This window comes from Marmota flaviventris, chromosome 2, assembly GCF_047511675.1.
Source record: "Marmota flaviventris isolate mMarFla1 chromosome 2, mMarFla1.hap1, whole genome shotgun sequence".
NCBI classification, from domain to species: Eukaryota; Metazoa; Chordata; class Mammalia; order Rodentia; family Sciuridae; genus Marmota; species Marmota flaviventris.
In genome coordinates, this window is record NC_092499.1 from 113,126,890 (window position 1) to 113,150,000 (window position 23,111).

General features: G+C 37.6%; 1 protein-coding gene across 1 annotated transcript in view; it reads left to right on the forward strand.

Annotated features, from left to right (window-relative positions):
* Iqch (IQ motif containing H) overlaps positions 1-23,111 on the forward strand; it is a 195,495-nt gene that overhangs the window by 76,108 nt on the left and 96,276 nt on the right. Inside the window, exons 7-9 of the mRNA XM_071607335.1 lie at positions 1,417-1,545; positions 10,612-10,688; positions 12,793-12,831. Coding sequence (XP_071463436.1) covers positions 1,417-1,545; positions 10,612-10,688; positions 12,793-12,831 — 245 coding nt within the window. The remainder of the gene's footprint in view (positions 1-1,416; positions 1,546-10,611; positions 10,689-12,792; positions 12,832-23,111) is intronic.

Below are 23,111 nucleotides of genomic sequence, written 5' to 3' on the forward strand. Positions count from 1 at the left end.
CTCATTGCTATTTTAAAGAACATATTACAACCAGTTCTAGTGTTATAAAAATTAAAACCTTTTTACTACTTTAAAAGAGGGTTTAAAGAGTTGTACACTGGATCAGTAGTTCTTAAGTTTGAAGTAGGAAAGATCGACCTGGAGTGTTTATTTAACACATATGTTACTGGGCCCCAATTCTGGTGGTTCTCAAACTTCGGTGTTCCTAAGTACTTCCTGGAGGCTCCAATAATGCAGATCCCCAGGCCCTGACCTCAAGCTTTAGGACGACTCTGAAATAGGGCCCAGGAATTTTCACTTTCAGTACGAAAATCTTCCTCCAAGTGAACTGCTCTAGGTAAACTGGAGATTTCTCTCTGGAATCATTGTTTGATAAGCAATGTCCTCATCAGCTCTCCAACCCTTCTGTGATGATTCTTCTGAATTCCTGAAACACAAAACTAACATCTTTAAAAGCAAAAAAAATATAGTCACAGAGGTCTTAAAGCAAATGGAAATAATACTTAGAATGAGTGACAACTCCTTCAACTAATCCAGCTTGGTACACCATTTGTATACTAGGAATTTGTTGAGATCCAGAATTCCTAATTTTCCTTTCTATTATGTAATAGAACAGTGAGAAACTGAAATCCTACCACAAATTCATTACAAATAGTCCCCAAGTTTCTGGGTTTCTGGCTTCGATACAATAGATCTACCTTAATGAAAGTTCTGCCCCCAGCAGCAGGCTTTGTTCAATTATTCATATATTCATTGATTTATTCATTTGTTTACTTATTTAACAATGTCTCTTGTCCTTAAAAAGGCTTGGCTCCAGCCTTGCTGACACAGTATGGGTTCTAGGAATTGTAAATTAGTTGCATTAATACTAACGGGGTTGCTCAGTTACACTGAAATAACCCATTGGAGCATTCATATCTTCTGGTGAAATGAGAAATGTCTGGAGATAACTCCTTCTTTGATAAAGTATGACTGATTTTAACAACAGGGGCATGGTTTCAAGCATACAGGTTTTCTTTTCTTTCTTTCCAAACAAAGAATCTCCTTAGTTATTAAGAATGTGTGCCCAATTTCTCTGAATTTTAAAAAGAGCAACAATATTACCAATGATTGAGAATGTCATAAGTACAAGAAGTTTTAGTTTGCTGTGAAATTATATTTCTACCTTAAAATGAAATTACCTTCATGCAATTTTATTTCATATTACTGCTATTGGAAATGACATTTTCCTTGGGTTAGAATATTAAGCTTAAATGAACGCATACTAGCCATATTTTTTTATGCAAAGGATTAAGGCACTAGCTGTACCCTTACAAATAAGATGACGAATGGTAAGTTACACTTGTGAAGTTTATAGAGATCACACTTGGTGAAATGACTTAGTTAACCTCAAATTCTGTTAATCTTCTTTCTTAGGGATTTTAAACATGATAGAACGAGGATTGATCCCCCCAACAGCAAAGATTACCTTCAGGAATCCACCCATTAGGCCCAAAGCAGCTCCTCTGCACAGTTTTGATGAATCGCATAAGATTCCAATCTCTGGTAAGACACTGCCAACTCCACGCTTGGTTGGGGCTACACAGAAATCGCCTCCCCACAAAATCTCCCCTACTAGTGGGCAACTTTAACCCTTAATAATAGGACAAGATGAAAGTGGCAAATAGCCTGAGTTTTATGTTAACGAGTAAAGTAACTTTAAGGTAAATCAGCATTTCTGCTCTTATGGTGCTTATGTTCCAGTGGGAGACACAGACAATAAGCAGGTAAGTAAAGGAGAATTTAAGCTAATGATACGTGCTAGAAATAAACGATATGGGTAAGAGTGAGAAAAGGGAGGAAGGGCCAGGAAATGCCTCTCAGAAGAGTGTGGCTTGAGCTGAGATCTAAAAGACACTCTGTTTATTCCCAATTAGTTGTAACAAGTCTGGATTTCATTAGCTAATACTCTGTTTGTTTACAATTTTTACATTTTTTTTGTGCATGATACTGCCCTAAATTAATTTTTTCCCCTGCCATGTTTTCCTTGGATTTTATTTTATTTTTTAAATTTGTTTTTTAACTAACACACAAAAATCATACATATTAATGAGGTGCCATGTTATGTTTCAATAAATGTATATATTGCATAATGTTTAAATCAAGTTAAGCAGATTTGTCTCATGAAACATTTATCATTTCTATATAGTGAAAACTTTAAAACTCTCTTTATCTAATCCTTTTATGTACAGTATGTTATTATTATCTACTATTCAATAATAGCACATCAGAACTTATTACTCCTATCTAGGTGTCACGTAGGACCCACCGACTGACATTTCCCATCCTATCCCTACCTCTTCTTTCCCCTGCCTCTGGTAACCACCATTCTACTCTCAGTTTCTATCTCCAAGATGAACTTTTTAAGATTCTATGTATGAGTGGCTCATGCATCTTTCTATGCCTGGCTTACTTGACTTAACACAGGGATGTCCCTAACCCTAACCCTAACCCTAATTCATCCATGTTATTGCAAATGACAGGATTTCATTCTTTTTATGGCTGAATGACATTCCATTGTGCGTGTTGTCCATGTTTCTTTATCCACCCATCACCTGATGGACAGGTTGTTTCCAGTTCTTGGCTACTACGAATAGTGCTGTAGTGAACACAGGAGTGCAGATGTCTCTGTCTCTCCAGTCACCTGACTTCATTTCCTTTGGATGTGTACCCAGTAGTGGGATTTCTGGGTCATATAATAATCATATTTTTTATTTTTTGAGGAATTTCCATATAGTTTTTCATAATTTACAGTCCTACCAATAATGTGCAAGAGTTCCCTATTCTCCACATGCTCACCAGCACTCTTTATCTTTAGTCTTTTTGAGAATAACCATTCTCACTGGGGTGAAGTGATCTTTTTTGTGGTCTTGATTTACATGTCCCTGATGATTATTGATGCTGAAATTTCTTAATGTACCTGGTAGCCATTCATATGTCTTCTTTTGAGAAATGTCTCTTCCGATCTATTGTCCATTGTAATTTCTCCCCCTATAGAATTTTTGGAGTTCCTTACACATTCTGGGTATCAAACATGTCACATGTATAATTTGCAAACATTTTCTCTTAGTCCGTAGGTTGTCCATTCACTCTGTTGATTTTTTTTTTTTTTTTTGGCTGTACACAGCTTTTTAGTTTAATGTAATCCCATTTGTCTATTTTTTGCTTTTGTTTTCTGTATTTTGGATATCTTTTCCAAAAAACCCATGCCCATTCCAATGTCTTGAAACACTCCCTGCCATTTTTTCTGAGTGGTTTTATGGTTTCAGGTCCTGTGTTTAAATCTTTGATCCATTTCGAGTTGATCTTTATAGCTGATTAGAGACGGGAGTGTAGGTTCATTCTTTTGCATGTGGATATCCAATTTTCCCAGCACTATTTATTGAAAAGCATGTCCTTTCTCTAATGTGTGTTCTTAGCACTTTTGTCAAAAACCAGTTAGATATAGATGTGTGGGTTTACTTCTGAGCTCTCTATTCCCTTGGTCTAAATGTTTGTGTTTATGCCAATACCATGCTGTTTTGATTACTACAGCTTTGTAGTATGCTTTGAAATCAATGCCTCCTGCTTTATTCTTTTTGCTTAAGATGGCTTTTGCTATTCATGTTTTTTTTGTTGTTCCATATAAATTTTTTAGAATTATCTTTCCAGTTCAGGGAAGAATGTCATTGTTATTTTATAGGAATTGTATTGAATCTGTAATTGCTTTAGGCCCTATGGGCATTTTTTTTTTTTATCATCTTCAGTTTCTCTTATCAATATTTGCAATTTTCATTGTAGAGATCTTTTGCTTCTTTGGTCAAATTTACTCCCGGGTATTTTTTTGTAGCTATTGTAAATAGGATGTGCTCTTGATTCCTATTTCAGATAATTTGCTATTGGCATATAGCAATGCTGCTAATTTTTGTATTCTGCAACTTTTGCTGAATTCACTTATTAGTTCTAATTTGTAGGGGTGGATTTTTTTTTGTTTTTTGTTTTTTGGGTTTTTTTTTTTTTACATACAAGATCATGTAATCTAAAAGCACTGACAATTTGACTTCTTCTTTTCCAATTTGAATGCTCTTGATTTCTTTCTCTTGCCTGATAACTCTGCCTAAGACTTCCAGAACTGTGTTGAATACAAGTGGTAAACGTGGACATCTCGTCTTGTTCAGATCTTAGAGAGAAAGCTTTCAGCTCTTCCCCATTCAGTATAACATTAGCCATTGTTTTATTATGAATGGACTTTATTATGTTGAGCTGTGTTCCTTTTATACCTAATTTATTCAACATTTTTATCATGAATGAATGTCGAATTTTATCAAATGCCTTTCCTGCATTTATTGAGATGATCATGGGTATTTTTTCATCATTCTCTTGACATAGTGTATCACAGCTCTTGATTTGTGCATATGGAACCATCCTCACATCCCTGGGATTAATCTCACTTGAACATGGTGAATAATCTTTTTAATGTGCTGTTGGATTTTGTTTACCAGTATTTCATTGAGAATTTTTGCATCTATGTTCATCAAGCATATTGGCCAGGAAAAAAAAATATTGGCCAGTAGTTTTCTTTTTTTCTCTTTATTTGTTTGTTTGTTTTCTGTGGTTGTTGTTGTATCCATTTCTGGTTTACTATCAGAGCAATACTGGCCTCATAGAATGTGTTTAGAAGAATTCTTCCTCTTCCTCTTATGTTTTTTTGGAACAACTTAAGGAGAATTAGTATTAGTTCTTTAAATGTTTAGCAGTGAACTCAGTAGTGGAACCATATGGTCCTGTTTTTTTGTTTGTTTGTTTGTTTTTGTTTTGATGGAGGCTTTTTATTACTGATTCCATCTTGCTGTTATTGTTTGTTCATGTTTTCAGGTTTTGTATTTCTTCATAATTTAGTCTTTGTAAGATGTACATTCTTGGAATTTGTCTATTTCTTTTACATCATCAATTTTTTTGGTACATATGTTTATAATAATTTCTAATGATTTTTTGTATTTCTGTTAAATCAGTTGTAATCTTTCCTTTTTTAATCTATGATTTTATTTATTAGAGGCTTCTTTCTCCTAAGTCTAGTTAAAGGTTTTGTTTATTTTTTTTGAAGAACCAGCAAGGAACCAGCTCTTTGTTTGATCATTTATATTGTTTTATTGTTGTTGTTGTTGTTGTTTTTAGTCTCCATTTCATTTATTTATGCTCTGATTTTTATTATTTTTTCCTTTTACTAATTTTAGGCTTAGTTTGTTCTTGTTTTTCTACTTCGTTGATATGCAGCAACAGGTTGTTTATTTGAGATCATTGTACTTCTTCCAATGTGTGCATTGATTGCTGTAAACTTCCCTGCTAGTATTGCTTTTGGTGTGTCTCTATTTTCATTTATTTCAAGAAAACTTTTAATTTCCTTCTTGACTTCCTCCTTGATTCATTTGTTGTTCCAAAGTAAGTTGTTTAATTTTCAGGTACTTGTTTAGTTTCCCAAGTTTTTCTTGTTATTTCTAACTTTACTGCACTGTGGTCAGAAAATATACTCTGTGTGATTTCAGCTTTTAAAAATTTATTGAGACTTACTTTGTGGTCTATCATAGGATCTATTCTGCAGAAAAGTTCCATTACTGGTGAGAAGAATGTGAATTTTTCAGCAGTTGGATGGAATGTTTTATTGATATCTGTGGGTCCAATTGGTATAAAGTATAATTTAACTCTATTGCTTTTGTTGTTGTTGGTAGTGGTGGTGGTGGTGGTTTTCTGCCTGGATGATCCATTCATTGCTGGAAGTGGATTATTGATATTTTCAACTATTATTGTACTGGAGTCTGTCTCTCCCTTTAGGTCTGTTAATATTTGTTTTTATATTTGGGTGCTCTCATATTGAGAGCATACATAGCTAGAATTGTTATTTCTCTTCTATTGCTGAATTGACTCCTTTATCATTCTATAACAATCTTTCTCATCTCCTTTTACTGATTTTGATTAAAAATTGGTTTTCTCTGATAAAGTATGGCTACTCCTGCTTTAGTTTGGATTCTATTTGCATGAAATATCTTATTCCATCCCTTTGCTCTCAACCTAATGTTTACAGGTGATGTGAGTTTGATGCAAGTAACGTATAGTTAGGTTTGGTTTTGTTTTTTAATCCATTCATTCACTCTGTCTTTTAACTGTAGAATTTAGTCCATTTATATTCAGGATAATTATCAATAAGTAAGATTTTACTATCACTGTTATGCAACTTATTTTCTAGTTTTGTTATTGTTCCTTTCTTTCTTTCTCTCTCTTGCAGTCTTACTTTGTGGTTAAGTGAATTACTCTAGTAGTGTGCTTTGATTGATTGCTTATAATTTTTGGTTTGCTTATTATAGATTTTTGCTTGGTGGCTACTATGAGACTTACAAAAATATCTTTCGATTATAGTAAAGTATTTTAAAGTAATAGCAACTGAACATGATTGTAAAGAATAAAAGCAAAGGATAAGAGAAATATACTAGTAACTTTCTATTTGCACTTCATTCCTCCCCACATTTTGAATTTTTGATAATCGTTTTCAATTTTGATATATGTCTTTCTATATTGCCTATCTCCCAACATTTAACGTAGCTATTATTATTTTTAGTTGTTTTGTTTTACAGTGTTAATACTAAAGATGTGAATGTTTTATTCTCAAGCTTACAATATTGGAGCATTCTGAATTTGTATAATTTCTCTTATCAGTGAGTTTATACTTTCCTGTTTTCTTCTTATTCTTTCTTTTAGTTTGAACTTCTTTTAGCAATTCTTGGAGAAGAGGTCAGTGGAGATATATTCTCTCAACTTTTGTTTGTCTGGGAATGCCTTTATCCCTCCTTCATTTATAAAGAGTAGTTTTTCTGGATACAATAGTCTCAGTTCACAGTTTTATTTTTGTTTTCCTTTTAGTACTGTGAAAATCTCATGCTACTGTCTCCTGGCCCATAAGGATTCTGCTGAGAATTCTGCTGTCATGTGAATTGGGACACCCTTATATATGTTTATTTTCTCTTGCAACCTTGAGAATCTGCTCTTTCTCTTTCACCATTGAGATTTTGATTATAAGCTGTCTTGGGGTATATTTGGTTGAGTTAAATTTGACTGGTGCCTTTAAAAAAAAAAAAAATATATATATATATATATATATATATATATATATATATATATATATATATAAAAATGTGGTGCTGAGGATTGAACCCAGTGCCTCATGCATGCTAAGTGAGCATCATTCTTCTGAGCCACAACCCCAGCCCCTGACTGGTGCCTTATGACTTTCCTGTATCTGGATGTTTGGGAGGTATTCTGTTATTATTCCATTGAATAAGTTTCTACCCCTTTGGCATTCTCAATCTTTTCTGAGCCCCAATAATCTGAATGTTTGCTCTTTCAATACTATTCCAAAGTTCCCATAATCTTTCTTCATTTCTTGTCACTTTTTTCTTTTTTCTCTTTCAATTGTATATTTTCAAATAGCCTCTCTTTGAGCTGACCAATTCTTCCGTTTGATCTGTCCTATGACTGATGCCTTCTATCTTGCTTTTAATTTCATTGAGTGTATTTTCACCTCAATAATTTGATTTTTAAAATTTTTTTCATCTTGGGTTGGGGTTGTGGCCCAGCGGTAGAGCGCTTGCCTTGCACATGGTAGGCACTGGGTTTGATCCACAGCACCACACAAAAATAAATTAATAAAATTAAGATTTTTTAAAAATATTGTTTTCATCTCTTTATTTCTCTGTTAGAATAGTGAAACATTTCTCTGTGTTTTCTTGAAGCTCATCAAGTTTCCTTAAAACAGTTATTTTAAATTCTCTATTTGAATGTTCTTCCACACTGATCCTATTTTAGCACCTTATTTTTAAAAAATTTATTTATTTATTTTAATTAGGTATATACGACAGCAGAGTGCATTTTGATTCATTGTACACAATTGCAGCACAACTTTTCATTTCTCTGGTTGTACACAATGTAGCGTTGCACCATATGTGCAGTCATACATGTACCTAGGGTAATGATATCCATCTCATTCCACCATCTTTCCTGCCCCCATGTCCCCTTCCCTTTCCTCCCTCCCCTTTTCCCAGTCAAAGTTCCTCCATTTTTCCCATGCCCAACCCCCCAAATTATAGATCAGCATCCACTTATCAGAGAGAACATTCAGCCTTTGTTTTGGGGGGATTGGCTTACTTCACTTAGCATGATATTCTCCAACTTCATCCGTTTATCTGCAAATTGGCACCTTATTTTAAATATTAGGTGAAGTCATGATTTCCTAGAAGCTCCTGATGCTTGTTGGTGTGTGACATAATCTGGCAATGAAGAATTGGATATTTATTCTAGTCTTCCTAATCTGGCTTTGTGTTTATACTTCCAGACATTCTAAGCAAGCTGCTTATTTTCTCTGAGCCTGTAGTCACTTTTACTATTTCAGCACTGGATGGCACCTAGGTCCATATTTACTGGGAGTCTGCTGGTGGTGTGTTGTCACTGTTTCAATATTAGAGGACAATCCAAGCCCACATTTGTCCCAGATATACTATTAGGGTATTGTTCCGAAAGAAACAGAACAGTACCTAGAAAGAATAGTCTGTTCCAACAAGTCTTTCACTTGGGCCAGGGTAGATCCATATGCCTCAATCACAGTTAGTGGTGTGTAGTCAGGTACTACAGGATTTTGCCCAGCCCTGTATGAACTGGATGCACCAGCCCCAAGCTCCTATATCACACTTTGTAGCACTAATGTCACCAAGCTGTGTCACACCCTGAGCCCACAGCTTGCCAATACCATCACAACACTGGGATAGATCCATGGCCCACACTGCTGTGAGCTATCTCAGTGTTATAAGATAGCTCCTGCAGATTTGGGCCTTACATACACTTTCCAGGAAGAAAGAAGAGGAAGCGAGTGGTATATGTCTCTTCCCAGAAACCTTTGAGTATGCTTTCTTTTAAATTTCACTGGTAACAAGGCTGCGGTTAAGGAAGGCTAGGAAAGTGAATGTTCCAGGGGAAGGGTTTGAGTTAGAATTAGGATTAGGAACATACTTATGCTAGATACTTAGGCTTAGTCTGACACATCATGAAAATTCTGATCTTCTTTGTTAGATATTTAAGTATTTTTAATATTTAGATATATTAAATTTGACTTCTATTGTTTATCTGAAATTAAAATTTAACTGTGCTCTTTATTTTTTGCTATATCTGACAACTATGGAAGCTAGGAATATTGTCACCCTGAAAAAATTTGGGGCTGTAAAATTAGCAAAGAAGAAGGAAAGATGACTACTACAGAGGCACATGAGTTTGTCCAGAAAAGACATTACCCCCCCTCACTCCCTGGCAATATTTATCATAAACATTTTCCAGGAGGTAAATTGAATAGCAAAAAGAAGTGACTTAATATTTTTATTAAAGATGCAGACACATTCTCCAAATGCAAATGTTCCATAAAATGCAAGCCTGTACAAAATTATAATTTAGTGATAGCATTTATTTAGGTAACTAAGAAAATTCTTAGAGATCCCATCAACTGTGGATTATACACGTGGAATTATTAATCTTCAAGATCCTTATCCTATCAAATTCTATTAAAATCTGACAAAAATCCTTTAAAAGTTGCAAACCTGTCAGCTTCTATCTTATTTTCACATGGGAATAAAGCCCAAAATGGACAACAGACCAGGCTAGTGCAGAAGTCAAGGCAAACCACTTAGGCTTAAAGTGGGGTCTGCAGATGCCATGGCACACAGACCAGGTGCGGGGAGGGGGGCCGGGGTGGGGGATGGAACACAAGTCCCAGGGAGGCTTCCTGGAAGAGGGAAACCAGAGAGGGCCAGATGCAACAAATAAATCCCTTGTATGGAGGTGAGTTTCAATGCTCTGGAATTCCTGCAAATTTTTGAAAGATGGCAGAAAACTTTCTTGTAGTCCACTTGAGGTAATGTGAGAACTGAGTTCTCAAAGTGAACTTCCAAATTATATATAGATATCCTTTACCAACACATTGCTTTTTATTGACATCTATCAATTCTTTTGACAGAAAAGGGGGTTGAGTACAATTGAGATGCCAGAACTATTAACTATGGAATTATTGAGATGCAAGAATTATTAACTATAATAAAATAATATAAATAATTAAAATAACCCTTATGGTGCCATTCACTTGTCTCACTCCTCCAAGTCATTTAAATGTTTTAGAATCATCTTTTATAATAGTCCACAATATGCAATTATATCAATTATCCTGCACATGAATGTGGCAATCTGGTTGTTTAAGGAAATCTTACAGTAAAACATTTTAGAAGAGAAACATTGCTCTGATTTGTCTGCTTTTAAACTTTCATCTCGGCAGCTTGCATAAGGCAGGCTGACCTGGTGCTATTGCTCTCCACCCCCATCCCCTGCTTTTGGCTTTCTGTTTGAAACCAGGGTCACAGATGTTTCATTGACTGCATATAGGAAAGACATAGAGTGAGCAGATGGGGGGCCATAGAGCCATTTGACTTTCAAGGTGCAAACCCAACAACATCCACCAAGTGCCTCAATCTCTTTCTGGAAGAGTTAACATTGCTCCACCTCCATCCACAGCCCCCTTCTATGAACCTCAGAAACCACCGCCGGCTCCAGCAGAAGTAGAGGTGTCTCACAAGAAACAAAAATTAAAGGTATTCCTATTTCTAATTACAGAAACAAAATTCTTTTTATTTATAATATTGTTTGTGAGGATTCGGGTGATAGCCACATACTATATAATGGTTCCTTTCACACAGAAAGTATTATTTCAGTTGCCATTGGGATGCATTTAATTTATGATGATGATGATGATGATGATGATGATTACTATTATTATTATTATTTATAGTGCTAGGGATTGAACCCAGGACCTCCCCCATGCAAAGCAAGTGCTTTACCACTGAATTACATCTCCAGTCCCTGATTTTGAAAGGAGTGGTGATTGTACAAGTCAACTCCACCAGGACACTATCACTGGGATCTAAGAAATTCATTATTATGAGATGAAGGGGCTGAGTCAGCCTATGCTGCTAACTGGTCAGGGGTCCAGGAGTCCAGGATATATTATCTGTTGCTTTACATCCAAGTTGGTGTTGTCCAGGGCATATCATTGTGAGGCTTTGTCCTTAGGCATAGGCTAAAAAGGCAAGACCTCCAGTTGTGCACAGAAAACCTCCTAAGGAGGAAGAAGCAGCAATTCTGTATTCCTTAACATCAGCACCTCACAGTCCAGTGAAATCCATCCTCAAGAAGAGATGTCCCCAGTTCAAAAGTGCTGGACTTTTGTAGCTGGCTTTCTTATGCTTATGGGCCATGGACAGGCTTATGATCATTGAAACTTTTTGCCACAGGAAGGAGACAGCTGGCAATGTCTTTTCTGGCTGACCCCATGTGGTCACGTTTTCAGCTGCTCTCATAAAAAAAGAAAGAGACACTGGAGAGTAAGTCTGAGGAAATTTATCCTGCTGTGTCTCCAGAATAGCCTGCTTACCTGCTCCTCCCAGGCCTTCATCTCCTAACACCACATCTTCCTCAGGAGGTTTTCGCTGTATTCTCAGCAGTGGTGGCTGTTTCCCCTTCAGAGGTTTCCAAGCTGTTTATGTAGCAGCATGTCATGTGACACCCTAGTTGCCATGGCAAATATTTGTGTTACATGAAAAATGTGGGTAAAAAAATCAATGTAAATGGCCAAATCCCAAGACAGACAGGCCTTCAGGCAAGTGTTTGGCCTGCACCATTATTGTTTCAAATTCAGCTGTTTAACAGGCTGTGAGAAGGCCAAGGGCTAATGTGCAGAATGGAACAGGCGCAGGCACCTGTTTTGATTCTCACCCTGCTCAAGCGTTCAGATCCCACAGTTGCACTGAGAACAGATCTACAGGTAATACAAATATTGTGACTGAATTTTAGCCGGTAAGAAGTTTATCTCAAAAACAACTTTAAAAAAAAAAACATTATGACATATTTTCTAAATGCTAATTAGCCCTGGCTTTAATTTCCGCTGTTGACTTCACAAAGCTTTCTCCTACTGCTAGAAGCAGTAATATTTAAAGACTTCTCCCTGTGGTCCCAGATTGGTACAACATTTCTGAATTGAAACTTCAATGGTAAATGTAATTATTCATATACTTTGCTGAAAGTGTTCTGGGCATGGAAGTTAAAAAGCTAAGAGAGCCAGGCACAGTGCCACACACCTGTAATCCCAGTAACTCAGGAGGCTGAGGCAAGAGGATCACAAATTTGAGGCCAACCTGGGCAACTCAGTGAGACCCTGTCTCCAAAAAAAAAAAAAAAAAGGCAGGGGGGAGTGGCATGTAGCTCAGTAGTAGAGCACTCCTGCGTTCAATGTCAGTACTGAAAACAGGTGGGGGGGCGGGCTAAGAGAAATATACAATATGCCCATCTTTTGGATAGAGCCAGTTCAGACTTTTGATCAGGCTTCACTACTGGCCAGAGCAGTGCCACACAGAGAAGCCCTTTCTTATAAATTCTTCTCTAGCATTCCCTAGAAGTGGGACTTGGCATTTGATTATAGTTGTTTTTGTAAATATTTATTTTTGCCAAACTCCTTCCTAAAAGCAGAGGGGCTGGGAAAGTTCTTTCCAATCATTAGCAACTTCCTGCATGGAAAGAGGGAACAGGCTGGCCCATGGGGGAGGCAGGGAAGTCGGCAGAGGGACTCCGAGGCTTCTATTTGTTTGTAAAATTGCCCATGAGAGTCATTTTATTTAAACTGTGTCTCATTCTTCATTGTAGGCGAAAGGCAGAAGGTCAAAAGGACATCTTGATAAGAAGGTCTGTAATTTGTGTGACTAGTTGAAATTTGGGGTCTGTCACCTGATGTCCCTTCCTTTTTGCTGGAGGGCAAAAGTATGGGAGCCGCTTGACAGCTGGAGACAGCAACAAAGTTCTTTTGCACTTCCTTTATAAAAGAAATTAGATCATCTCTTTAGGAAAAAAACAAAACATAATTTGCTTAAAGCAGAATACCTTTCTTTGCCCTCTGCTGGGACAGAACCACTTCTCAGTTTTCAGTCCAACAAATGATTTAGCATCCTTAAAATCTGAATTTGAATCACATCAGTCTTCAACCTAATTCAAATATTTTCATCATTTAAAAGTACTCTGAAAAAAGACGAGGTTAAAAATACATTCAGCTGTCCCAGCACATGATTATGTGTGTGTACGTGTGCATGTGTGTACACTCACACCCCATGTATGGTGTGGTAGGTGGGGAAGGCTATGGGGTCTGGTGTTAAGCTGATCACAGCTAATGTAATAAAAGGGGTCAGAAAAAATGAAATTGCCTCAACATGGCAAGCGTGTGTGAGCAGTTGCCAGGGCCGTGCACTGGTAATCGAACCTCTGAACATGAAATGGGTATGTGCTGGCTGGACTCTCCTCTTAGTAGGAAAGTAATTAACTTTGGCAAGTCACTTAAATTCTCTGCATCTCACTTTCCTCCTCTGACAAATGAGGACCATGCCTCCTTTTTCTTAGGGTTCATTCAAGGACAGAGGAGTTCATGTATGTGAAAGTGCTTTGGTTCATTTTTAAAAGCATCTTCTAAACTTTCCTTTCTCGGTGATCTTCTTATCAGTAAAAATTTCACAGGAAGCTTAGCCACCCCTTTCAAGGAAAAAGAACCGACCTTTTTTGTCTTTTATATCTGCAGAGCTGCGACTTCTAAGGGCTCTGTTGCAACCCTGATTGCAGGTAGTCCTGCATCCAGACACATTACTCCTTGACAAACTAATCAGTGCAGTTAGATCCTTCCTCTGGTTCCCTTGACTTCTTATGAGGAACTAGTGAGCTTGATGCTACACTTCAAAAATAGAATGTGCTTTAAGAACACCAGGGCATTCTGTATGTAGAATATTTGTAACTGCTAATGTTGATTGAGCGTGTCCTGTGTGGGTGGCACTAAGCTCCCTCCACACCCGCTGAAGCCTCATAGCAGCTGCAGAACCTCCGTGGTCCTTACCCCACAGCCACCCAGACAGTAAAGGGCTGTGGAGGATCCAGCTGCCAGGGATCTGCTCTCTCCACATACCAACTTGTGACCTCCTCCCCACAGGCCAGTTCCATTACTACTACTGTCGCTGCCCCCACTACTATTACTAATGCTAGCCGCTACCATGTGCTGAGTGCTTGCTTCTAATGTCTTAAGTAGAGCATCTCCCTTCATCTCTCGGCAGTAGGTACTTTTATTATCCTTATTTTACTGGAAGTCACTGGGTACATAGAGAGGTTAAGTCTTCCAACAAGTAAATGCCAAGGCTGGTATATAAAACGGAACTCTGTGACTCCCGGAGTCCCAGAGCATTAGAAATTTTTATAGATCTCAATCATTTTTTATGGAAATCTTTCTAAAACATATTACACCTCTACCTATTCAGTGTAATTGAACATCTTCTCTATCTGCTCTCATGTTTGCAGATGCAGATGACAAGATTCTGTGTCTTTGTTTCCTTCAACATCAGTGCTTTGCTCCATTTTTAAAAGGATCTTCTAGATCCTTTTAAAGCTTTAGAGCTCTTCTGTCCCGTCTGCTTCTCTCAGTGCTGACTTAAGAGCCATTTCTGGTTCGTAGAGTAGTTAAGCAAACAACCCAAACTCCACAAGTTGAATAAGTTTGAATTAGTTGGACCCTGCACAAAGATCCAAAGAATAAAATAAGCCATAGTAGAATTGGTAATATTCATTTTTTTGAGAAATTCAAGGAATTTTATTTTTAGAAATCTAGTTCAAAATTTTGAAGTTGTTGAGATTACTCTCTCAGAAAATAAATATTTTTGTTATCTTAAAGCAAGCATATTAACAACTGAAGTCACATAGTTCAGTTTTATATACTTAATTTTAATTAATATTTTAATAATTGTTTGCATGGGTAGAGAAAGTTAATATATTTATCAAAACATAAGAGTACAGACTAAATTCATGAAAACATTTGCTTCTGGGAAGAGGGAAAGAGATGAATGGAACTAAAAAGAAATATTATATATATATATATGTTTATTATAATATATAATATAAAATATGTAATATTTGTAATAATATATAGTAGGTTTAATATAATATATTATATAGGAGTATATTTTAATGTATCCTAAATATATAAAAAAATATATATGACAAAGAAGACAAAAAATTAACAAGCATCTGTGGTAGTTTTTATATTTTTCTCTGTGCATCCAAAATGTTTTCAAGTTAAAATTCAAATAGAAGGAAAACCCTATTTCCCAAGCCACACCTCTGCTATAAGAATTCCTTTGACATAGAGAAACAGGTTTGGGTAATAATATTTTAATCTCAAACTTGGGATCTCACTTCTCCTAGTCATTTGTATGTTGTTACTTTTTTTTATATTTTCTCAGCATATACTTGTGATCTCTCTTCAGAAAACTCTGCTCATTGTAAGCATGAGTCAGCTGAACTATTTTAATCAGGCCACCTGTGTGATATTGAACATTCCCTGCCCCTATCTGTCCTCCTTTCCTCCTGTCTGTGTAAGGAGGAGATTCATGTTTAGGGGGCTTCCACATCTCCTTAATCCTCACCCACCAGCCCCAGGGAGAAGTTCCCAGCAGGGGGACTCTAGACTCCCCACACCCACAGCAGCTCTGTGGTTCTCCCTGTTTGCTGTGAAATTACATTTTGTATGAGCAGACTGTTCCAGGCTTGATGATATATACACTTTGAAAGCCACTACAGGGTATCTCAGCAGTTTTGGTCTTACATGTCCTACCTGGGGGGGATAAAGCTACTTCTAAAAGACTGCAGAATGCCTCCTTGGTTGACTCTGTGGTCCCAGTGCAATCTGGTCTCCTTTCTTGTCTTGCCTAAAGGTTTAGAGGGCAGATCTTACTTTGACAAGAATTAGAGCTCTATGCTGGGCACAGTTGCACATACCTCACCTGTAATCCCAGCAACTCATGAAGCTGAAGCAGGAGGATCGAAAGTTCAAAGCCAGCCTCAGCAACTTATCGAGGCCCTAAGCAAATTAGTGAGACCCTGTCTCTAAATAAAATACAAAAAAGGACTGGGGATATGGCTCAGTGATAAAGAGCCCCCTGGATTTAATTCCTAGTTTTTTTTTTTTTTAAAAAAAGGAGTTCTGCAACCTGGAAATACAAAATGAGGTTCAAAAGCAAGTTCAAGACTATTTTTATCTCTTTTAGACTCATTTTCCATGTAAAGCCTCATTTAAATAAGAATAGAAGAAAAATCCAAAAACAGAAGGAAAAAGTATAGGATATTTTAAAATCATTTTCCATTTTCTGTCATTCACTAGATATTGCCACCCTCGCCTATGCATTTTTTACATAAATCCACATATTCAAAGTCAATTTAATTATATATTTTTATTTGAAAAACAATTTTTTTCATGCAAGAAGTAATTGACAAGAGAAGCACCATAAAGATTGGTTTTGGGTTTGAGGAGTATTTTTTGGTACCAGGAATTGAACCCAGAGGTGCTTAACCACTGAGCCACATCCCCAACCCTTTTTATTTTTTAATTTTGAGATAGTATCTCACTAAATTGCTTGGGACCTCGCTAAATTGCTGAGGCTGGTTTTGAACTCATGATCCTCCTGCCTCAGTCTCCAGAACTGCTGGGATTATAGGTGTGCACCACTGTGCCCAGCATATGATTATTTCTATAGGATAATCATATCCTATAGATATGATTTTTGTAGGATTATCTACTGCACATTTTTATTACATGGATTAATGATAAACTAGAAAAAAATGTTAAATTATGAGCAAGTCACAAAATGATCTTTTTTGCATTATCTTTTTTAAAATATCTTTTTATGTGGTGCTGAGGATCAAACCCAGTGCCTCACATATCCAAGGCAAGCGCTGTGCCACTGAGCCACAACCCAGACCCATTTACTTTATCTTTTTCATTTAACAAATATGGAAACATTTTTAATAGCTACATCACATTCTGTATTAAAGATATGCCATAATTTTCTTAGACATCATCATATCCTTCAATATTGAATTATAAATGCTAAATTATTATAAATTATTTCCAGTTATTATGTTGTCAACAAAATTGACCTGAATATCTTTCATGTTTGTTTGTAAGTCTTTGTATTTAAGGTACTTTGTAGAGATACAACTCCTTGGCCAGGTGTGGACATTTTGGGAGTTGAGTAGCCAAACTTTTTCCTATCAGTGCTCCAAAATTCAAGCTATGGGTTTGCAAATAACAAATCACATGATCGTAGAACAGCTGTGTGCTCTGAGCCTAGTCCTAGTGGCTATGAGGTTCGGTTTTAGTATTCCCACATTCACTTGTTCATTCATTCAACTAATCATTATTGACCTTTTACCATGTGTAGGCAGCATAAGAGGCACTAGGGACACAGCAGTGAACAAAGCAAGTTGAATCCTTGACTTCTTGGGACTCTTTTTCTTGCAAAAAGATGATAAATGGACATTTAATGTAAAGTCAGAGAAGAAAAATAAAGCAGAATACTTATGTAGGTATAGAGAATATGTCAAAATGAAGAATTATAAAAATTCTGAAAGTGTTCTTCAGTGATCTGTGATCAACAGACTTGCTGTACACACATTTTTTCCTCAAGAAAATTGGAATGTCAGGCTTTCCTGGGTGGTAATAGGGGAACTTTTTGAGGCTGGCTCTTTTGCCTGCACCTACAGAGAAAATGATGATGTGCCTTTGCCCAGGGATCTGGGAATCAGGCTGCTTTAGATTCCCATCCTGTTGGCTTCCTGTACACATCCCCAGTGGGCTCAACCCATCCATCATATTTGTCCCAAGTGGTCCTTAACTGTGTCACATTCTCTCAGAGAATATTCGAAGAGTAGCAGAAAAGATGAAATCAATGCAGCCATAAAGTGAGTCGTGCCCTTAGAAAAGGAAATTTCACATTGAACTGAAAATAGACTCCATCTATTTAAAATATCTTCCTAATTCTGTTTTGTTTGATCTTCCACCAGAATTTGGTCTGCTGAGTATTTTTGTTCCGTGAGAGGGTATCTAAAGGTGGGGGTCTTTCTCCCCAGGATGATTCGGAGTTCAGGAAGACTCATTTCAACAATGATACCTTTCAAAGCAATTGCAGAATTTTTTCCCTAGAAAATTGCTGCTGATCCAAGTGGCCTTTATGCTCCATTCTCTTTCTTATGTCTCTGTTCAGTGAGTTTTCTATTTTTGCCTTTTATTCTCTTTATGAAGGTTAAGGACTCTGACTCTCGCTTTTAATTGTCATTTAAGTCTTAGGCAGTTTTATAATCTGAGAACTGTTTGTTGACTTGTAGATCTCAGAATACCAGAACATCATTGTTGGAGGTTTTCTCTTCAATCTTACAGGTTAGGTGGCAGGGGCAATTTGTCATCTATTTTGGTTTAAAAGTTGCTAGAAAGAATCGGTGTGTGTGTGTGTGTGTGTGTGTGAGAGAGAGAGAGAGAGAGAGAGAGAGAGAGAGACAGAGAGAGAGACAGAGAGAGAGAGAGAGAGAATTGATATAAAAGGAAAAGGAGGAGATCCCCCAGGTCTTTATCATGGTGCAGGAAATAATGACACTGGAGATAGCTACCTTTGATTTGATGGTTTTATTAGCTCCAGGCATATGGGCTGACACATTAAGTCAGAGAGCCATAGGGTGTCAATATTACAAGTTCCCTGAGTGATTCCCTAATGGAAACTGAAATCCTACAGGAGAAGTGACTTCCCAAGGCCACAGAGGAAGATGGTGACATGCCAGATTCTAGGTTGGAGATGAATCTTTACATCTGCCAGCTTCAATCTGCCACTCCTCCACCATACCATTTTCTGTCCATTAGTGCATTCATAGGGGTCAGTTCAACAGCTCGCTTTCCAGCCTAGCAAATAAGAAGAAATAGCAGGTCCAGGCCAGGTTGGCTCTGATGTAGGAGGCAGCAGGAGGGAGGAGAGCACAGCTTAGGAAGGGCCATGCAGGGCTCTGAGCTTTGAGGGCAAGGGAGTAGGGACAGCATAGGGTAGGGTGTGGGAGAGTAGGTATCACAAGGGACAAAAACAGGGCTGGGAAAAGGCAATGAGAGGGCGCAAGGACACATTCCATCTGGTGAGTCTCTTCCTTTAGTTCTGGATGGATCGGGGATATTTAGGAATGGGATATTTTTTCTTAAAGTAGCAAAAATACTGTCCTAGAAGTTAAGAAGATCGACCACCTGGTTTTATGATCTTGGATAAGTCATGTGCTCTCCCTGAGCCTCAGTTTCCTCATCTGTAGTAATGATCACACTGACGGGAGATGAGACACTGTGAAAACTTTTACATATGTTATAATCCTCACAGCAACTCTTCAGGGACCTCTCCCTTTTTCAGATGAGAAAATTTAGATTCTGAGACAGCAGGAACTTGTCCAAGCATATGTAGCAGACAGTGGCAGAGCTTGGGTTTCACCTGAGGTTAGTCGGGGCTCGGCCCCATGGCTCATTTTCCTGGGCCCCTAATCATCTATTGAGCAAAAGGCAGAATCAATGACCTTCAAGATCCCTCGTGTTTCCAAATTCAGAATTAAGCAATTATGCTAAATCTCCGAGCCTTGGTTAATTCATCTACTCTCTCTGAACATTGTATATATCTCTTGAACAATTCTAGCCAGTTGAAATCTTGATGTTTATTCTGTACAAAGTTTATAGACCTTCACCAAAATTAAATAGGACCAGACAAATGGCACCCTAGTCTTTGAGGAATAATAAAGACTTCGTCTTTTAGAGATACACCATTCATTCACCAAATCCAAGCTCTCCCTAGAGCCATAGGGTGCCGAAGAGCTCATTCTTTTTCCTACAATGCAATTATTTAATTACTAATGGATATGTTGCGATGTTTAAGAAACTGAAATTTGGCTCCTAGATTCAAAAGTATTCTCAGTTGTCCTTCTAGGCAATGGAATGATTGACATTCTCTAAAGATGACAGCCATGTTGGATTATCCCAAATACTTGAGTCTTTACTGCTAGGAGAGCTTCCTCATATCCATTTGAGGGATCTAGTTTAATCCTATATCTACATGCCATCCTCATATGTAAAAATAAAAATTTTCATGAAGAAATTCAGCTTAGAAACATATTCCTTTTTTTCTGGATTTTTTTTAATGGTAGATATTTCTAAATGCATTATTGGGTCTTTTTGGCTTCACATTGGGTCTTACTAACACATATGATCATCATCCTTCTGTCCTGGTTTTGCTGTGGATTTTTAATTTTCCCTAAATAACTGCTCCAGAAACTCTCAAAGTTACCTAATTAGTGATTACACTTTGCAAATCAAGAAGAGCATCTCCCAGCTAGTTGACTCAGTCAGTTAGAGCAGGTTGCTAATAATTAGGCCACAGCTACAGGTCTGGGCTGCGCGTGAGCCAGTTAGTAAGTGCAGACAGCACACAAAGGTGAAGATAAGGCTGTGGTCCCAAGAAGGACCAGGCAAGGATGCAGATGTCCAAGAGACATCCATCCCTACTAAAAGGAAAAAAAAATGCTACTGAGTCATAATATCACGTTGCAATGATTGGAAACAAAAAGGAAGGGAAGGAGGAAGGATGAGAGAAATGGAGCAGGAGGGATAGAAAGGAAGGAGAGAGGAAGGGAGGGAAGGAGGAAACCCAACAAATAATCCCAGACAAGTTCATGGAGATAAATAATAAAGGAGGACTCACAGAAGGAGCGGCATCTGAAGTATGGCACGACCCCTGATCAGGGCTCTTGTTCCTAGCGGGCCGTGACGCAGCTCCGTCTTTACCTGCTCGATGGATCTTGCACTGCTGATGCACTGCTTTAATTTGGGAAGCCTTTCTCTTGAGAGGCATGTCTTTTCTTGCTCTAAGTCTAAAGTGCTCCCATGTGTGGCATTCTCGGTGACAGATGTACTACAGTTATGCTTTAGCTGACTCCAAAGCCATAGCTTCCCAGTGCCTGAGTGGTCTATTTGATGTCCAAGAGTGTGTTTCCTCTGAGAGCAGGTCTTTGCTGGAATATCATCCAAGAAGGTAGGAAGGTATAATCCCTTTGTTCTAAAGCAGCCCCTGTTAAATTCTGCAATCCCTGCCCACCCAAAGGCTATTCTCTCAGAAGGTCCAAAGTGCAACTGCTGAGGTGCATCGAAGCCCTTAGAAAACCTGTGGAAAAGTGCTAAGATCTGAGAGTCCTCTCTCTTCTCTACCCACCCCCCCAAGGTTATTCCATTTTCATGGATGACCCCACTTCCACAAGACCCTCTGTAAGGACAAGGATTTCAAAAATACTTGAACACCTCCAAGGACACAAGAGCCTCTTTCCAGCCTCCCATCCATAGCTCTCCTTTTTATAGGAGTGTTGGAGTCTTGATGATGGGATGGATCTAAGACGTGACTGGTGGGGCCAGCCAATTCTCTATGTGTCCATCTGTGATTATTTTGCACGTCTTGTCACTGGTGAAGCACTGTCATTTTTCTCTGAATTCTAATCTTCCCACCATCCAAGCCCATTCTTGAAGGAAGGCAGAAATGTAGCCACGGGCCATTCTGTTGGAACTTGTGCCACTTGTCCTCTAGCAGGAGTTGCAGCTCCCCCTGCCAGCACTGATGTCTGCTGAAGGAGGCCTTGCCCACTCTGTCTCACATCCAAGGTGAAGAAATTTACTCCATCTACCAGTCTGAGTTCTCTCTGGGCGTCCTGAGTAGATCAGAAAGGGCTTGAGTCTTAGCGAAAAGACTTTTCCTCTTAGGCCTTAAAGTAGCTCTGAAGTTAAAAGTATAGAAAGCTCACTGCTATATAAAGTTGACTTCTAAAATTAAAAGATATCTTCCATTTTGGACTTAATACTTGCTTTTTTAGTATTTTCACTTGAGATAATAGTCTAATTATTCCACGGCCCAGTACCTGAGGGAATAAAAAGAGAATTTGAAGTTTTGATTGTAATTGCTTATATTTTCTTACTGTGCCTTTATTGTAAGTATAACTCTTGGCTTACTTTTCTCTCGGATAGTTTCCTGCCTTGTATTTATAAATTACTTTCAGTGACATTTATTTAGTAAAGACAAACTGTGAGCTGCTTAGGAGGCTGAGGCAGGAGGATTGTGAGTTCAAAGCCAGCCTCAACAACTTAACATGGCCCGAAGCAACTTAACAAGAGTCTATCTCTAAGTAAAATATTTTTTAAAGGGCTGGGTATGTGATTCAGGGCTCTGTGATTAAATGCCCCTGGGTTCAGTCCTCAGTACAAAAAAAAAAAAAAAAAAAAAAGACAAACTATGAACAATCTAACATACCAATATCACCACAGAGCTGTGGCATAATAATTACTAATAAATTAACTGGGACTAAAAGTCTTCAAAATGCAGAGAGCGATATGATCCTACAATTTGATAAAGACAGGCTGATACATCTAAAAACATGGACATATTGAAGGCAATCGATTCCTGGCATCCCAAAGCAAGAAGAAAGCATCATCACAGTAAATACTTAACTTCCTGACAAGAGCCCAGGGCCTGAAACATCTATATCCTCCCTCTTCTCCCAAGCCCGCCAGTGGAACATTTAGACCATGGAATTTTTCTAGTGCAACAGGTTTTGATAATTGAAATGAAATTGTTTTGTAATGGGTAACAAATTTTTCTTTTCTTGTTTTTTTTTTTTAATTGGAAATGATATTATGTATGGCTATTGTCACCAAATCTCTTCTGATTTAATTTTTAAAATAGAATTTATTGTTTACTTAATATAGACAAATATTAAGAAGAAAAATTTGCCATTTCATTCTTAAAAGACCCCACTCAACAACATTTATAAATAAAAGTCATGTATTTCCACGACTTAAATTTTCATTTTCAACACAGATAGGAACAAAATCGAAAGCAAATGCTTCCTTGGTTTCATATGTTATGAGATTTCTGATTCTAATCTACCTGTGGACAGCCCCAGATATGTCCCTAAAAGGGCTCTAGACTGTAAATAAAAGAACCCTTGTCAAGAGAAACATAGATAACACACAACATGATGCTTCTTGTAAAAGAAATCTCCTCTAGGCATTAAGAGAAGATATCAGAAGAACTCTAAAATACTAAAAAAAA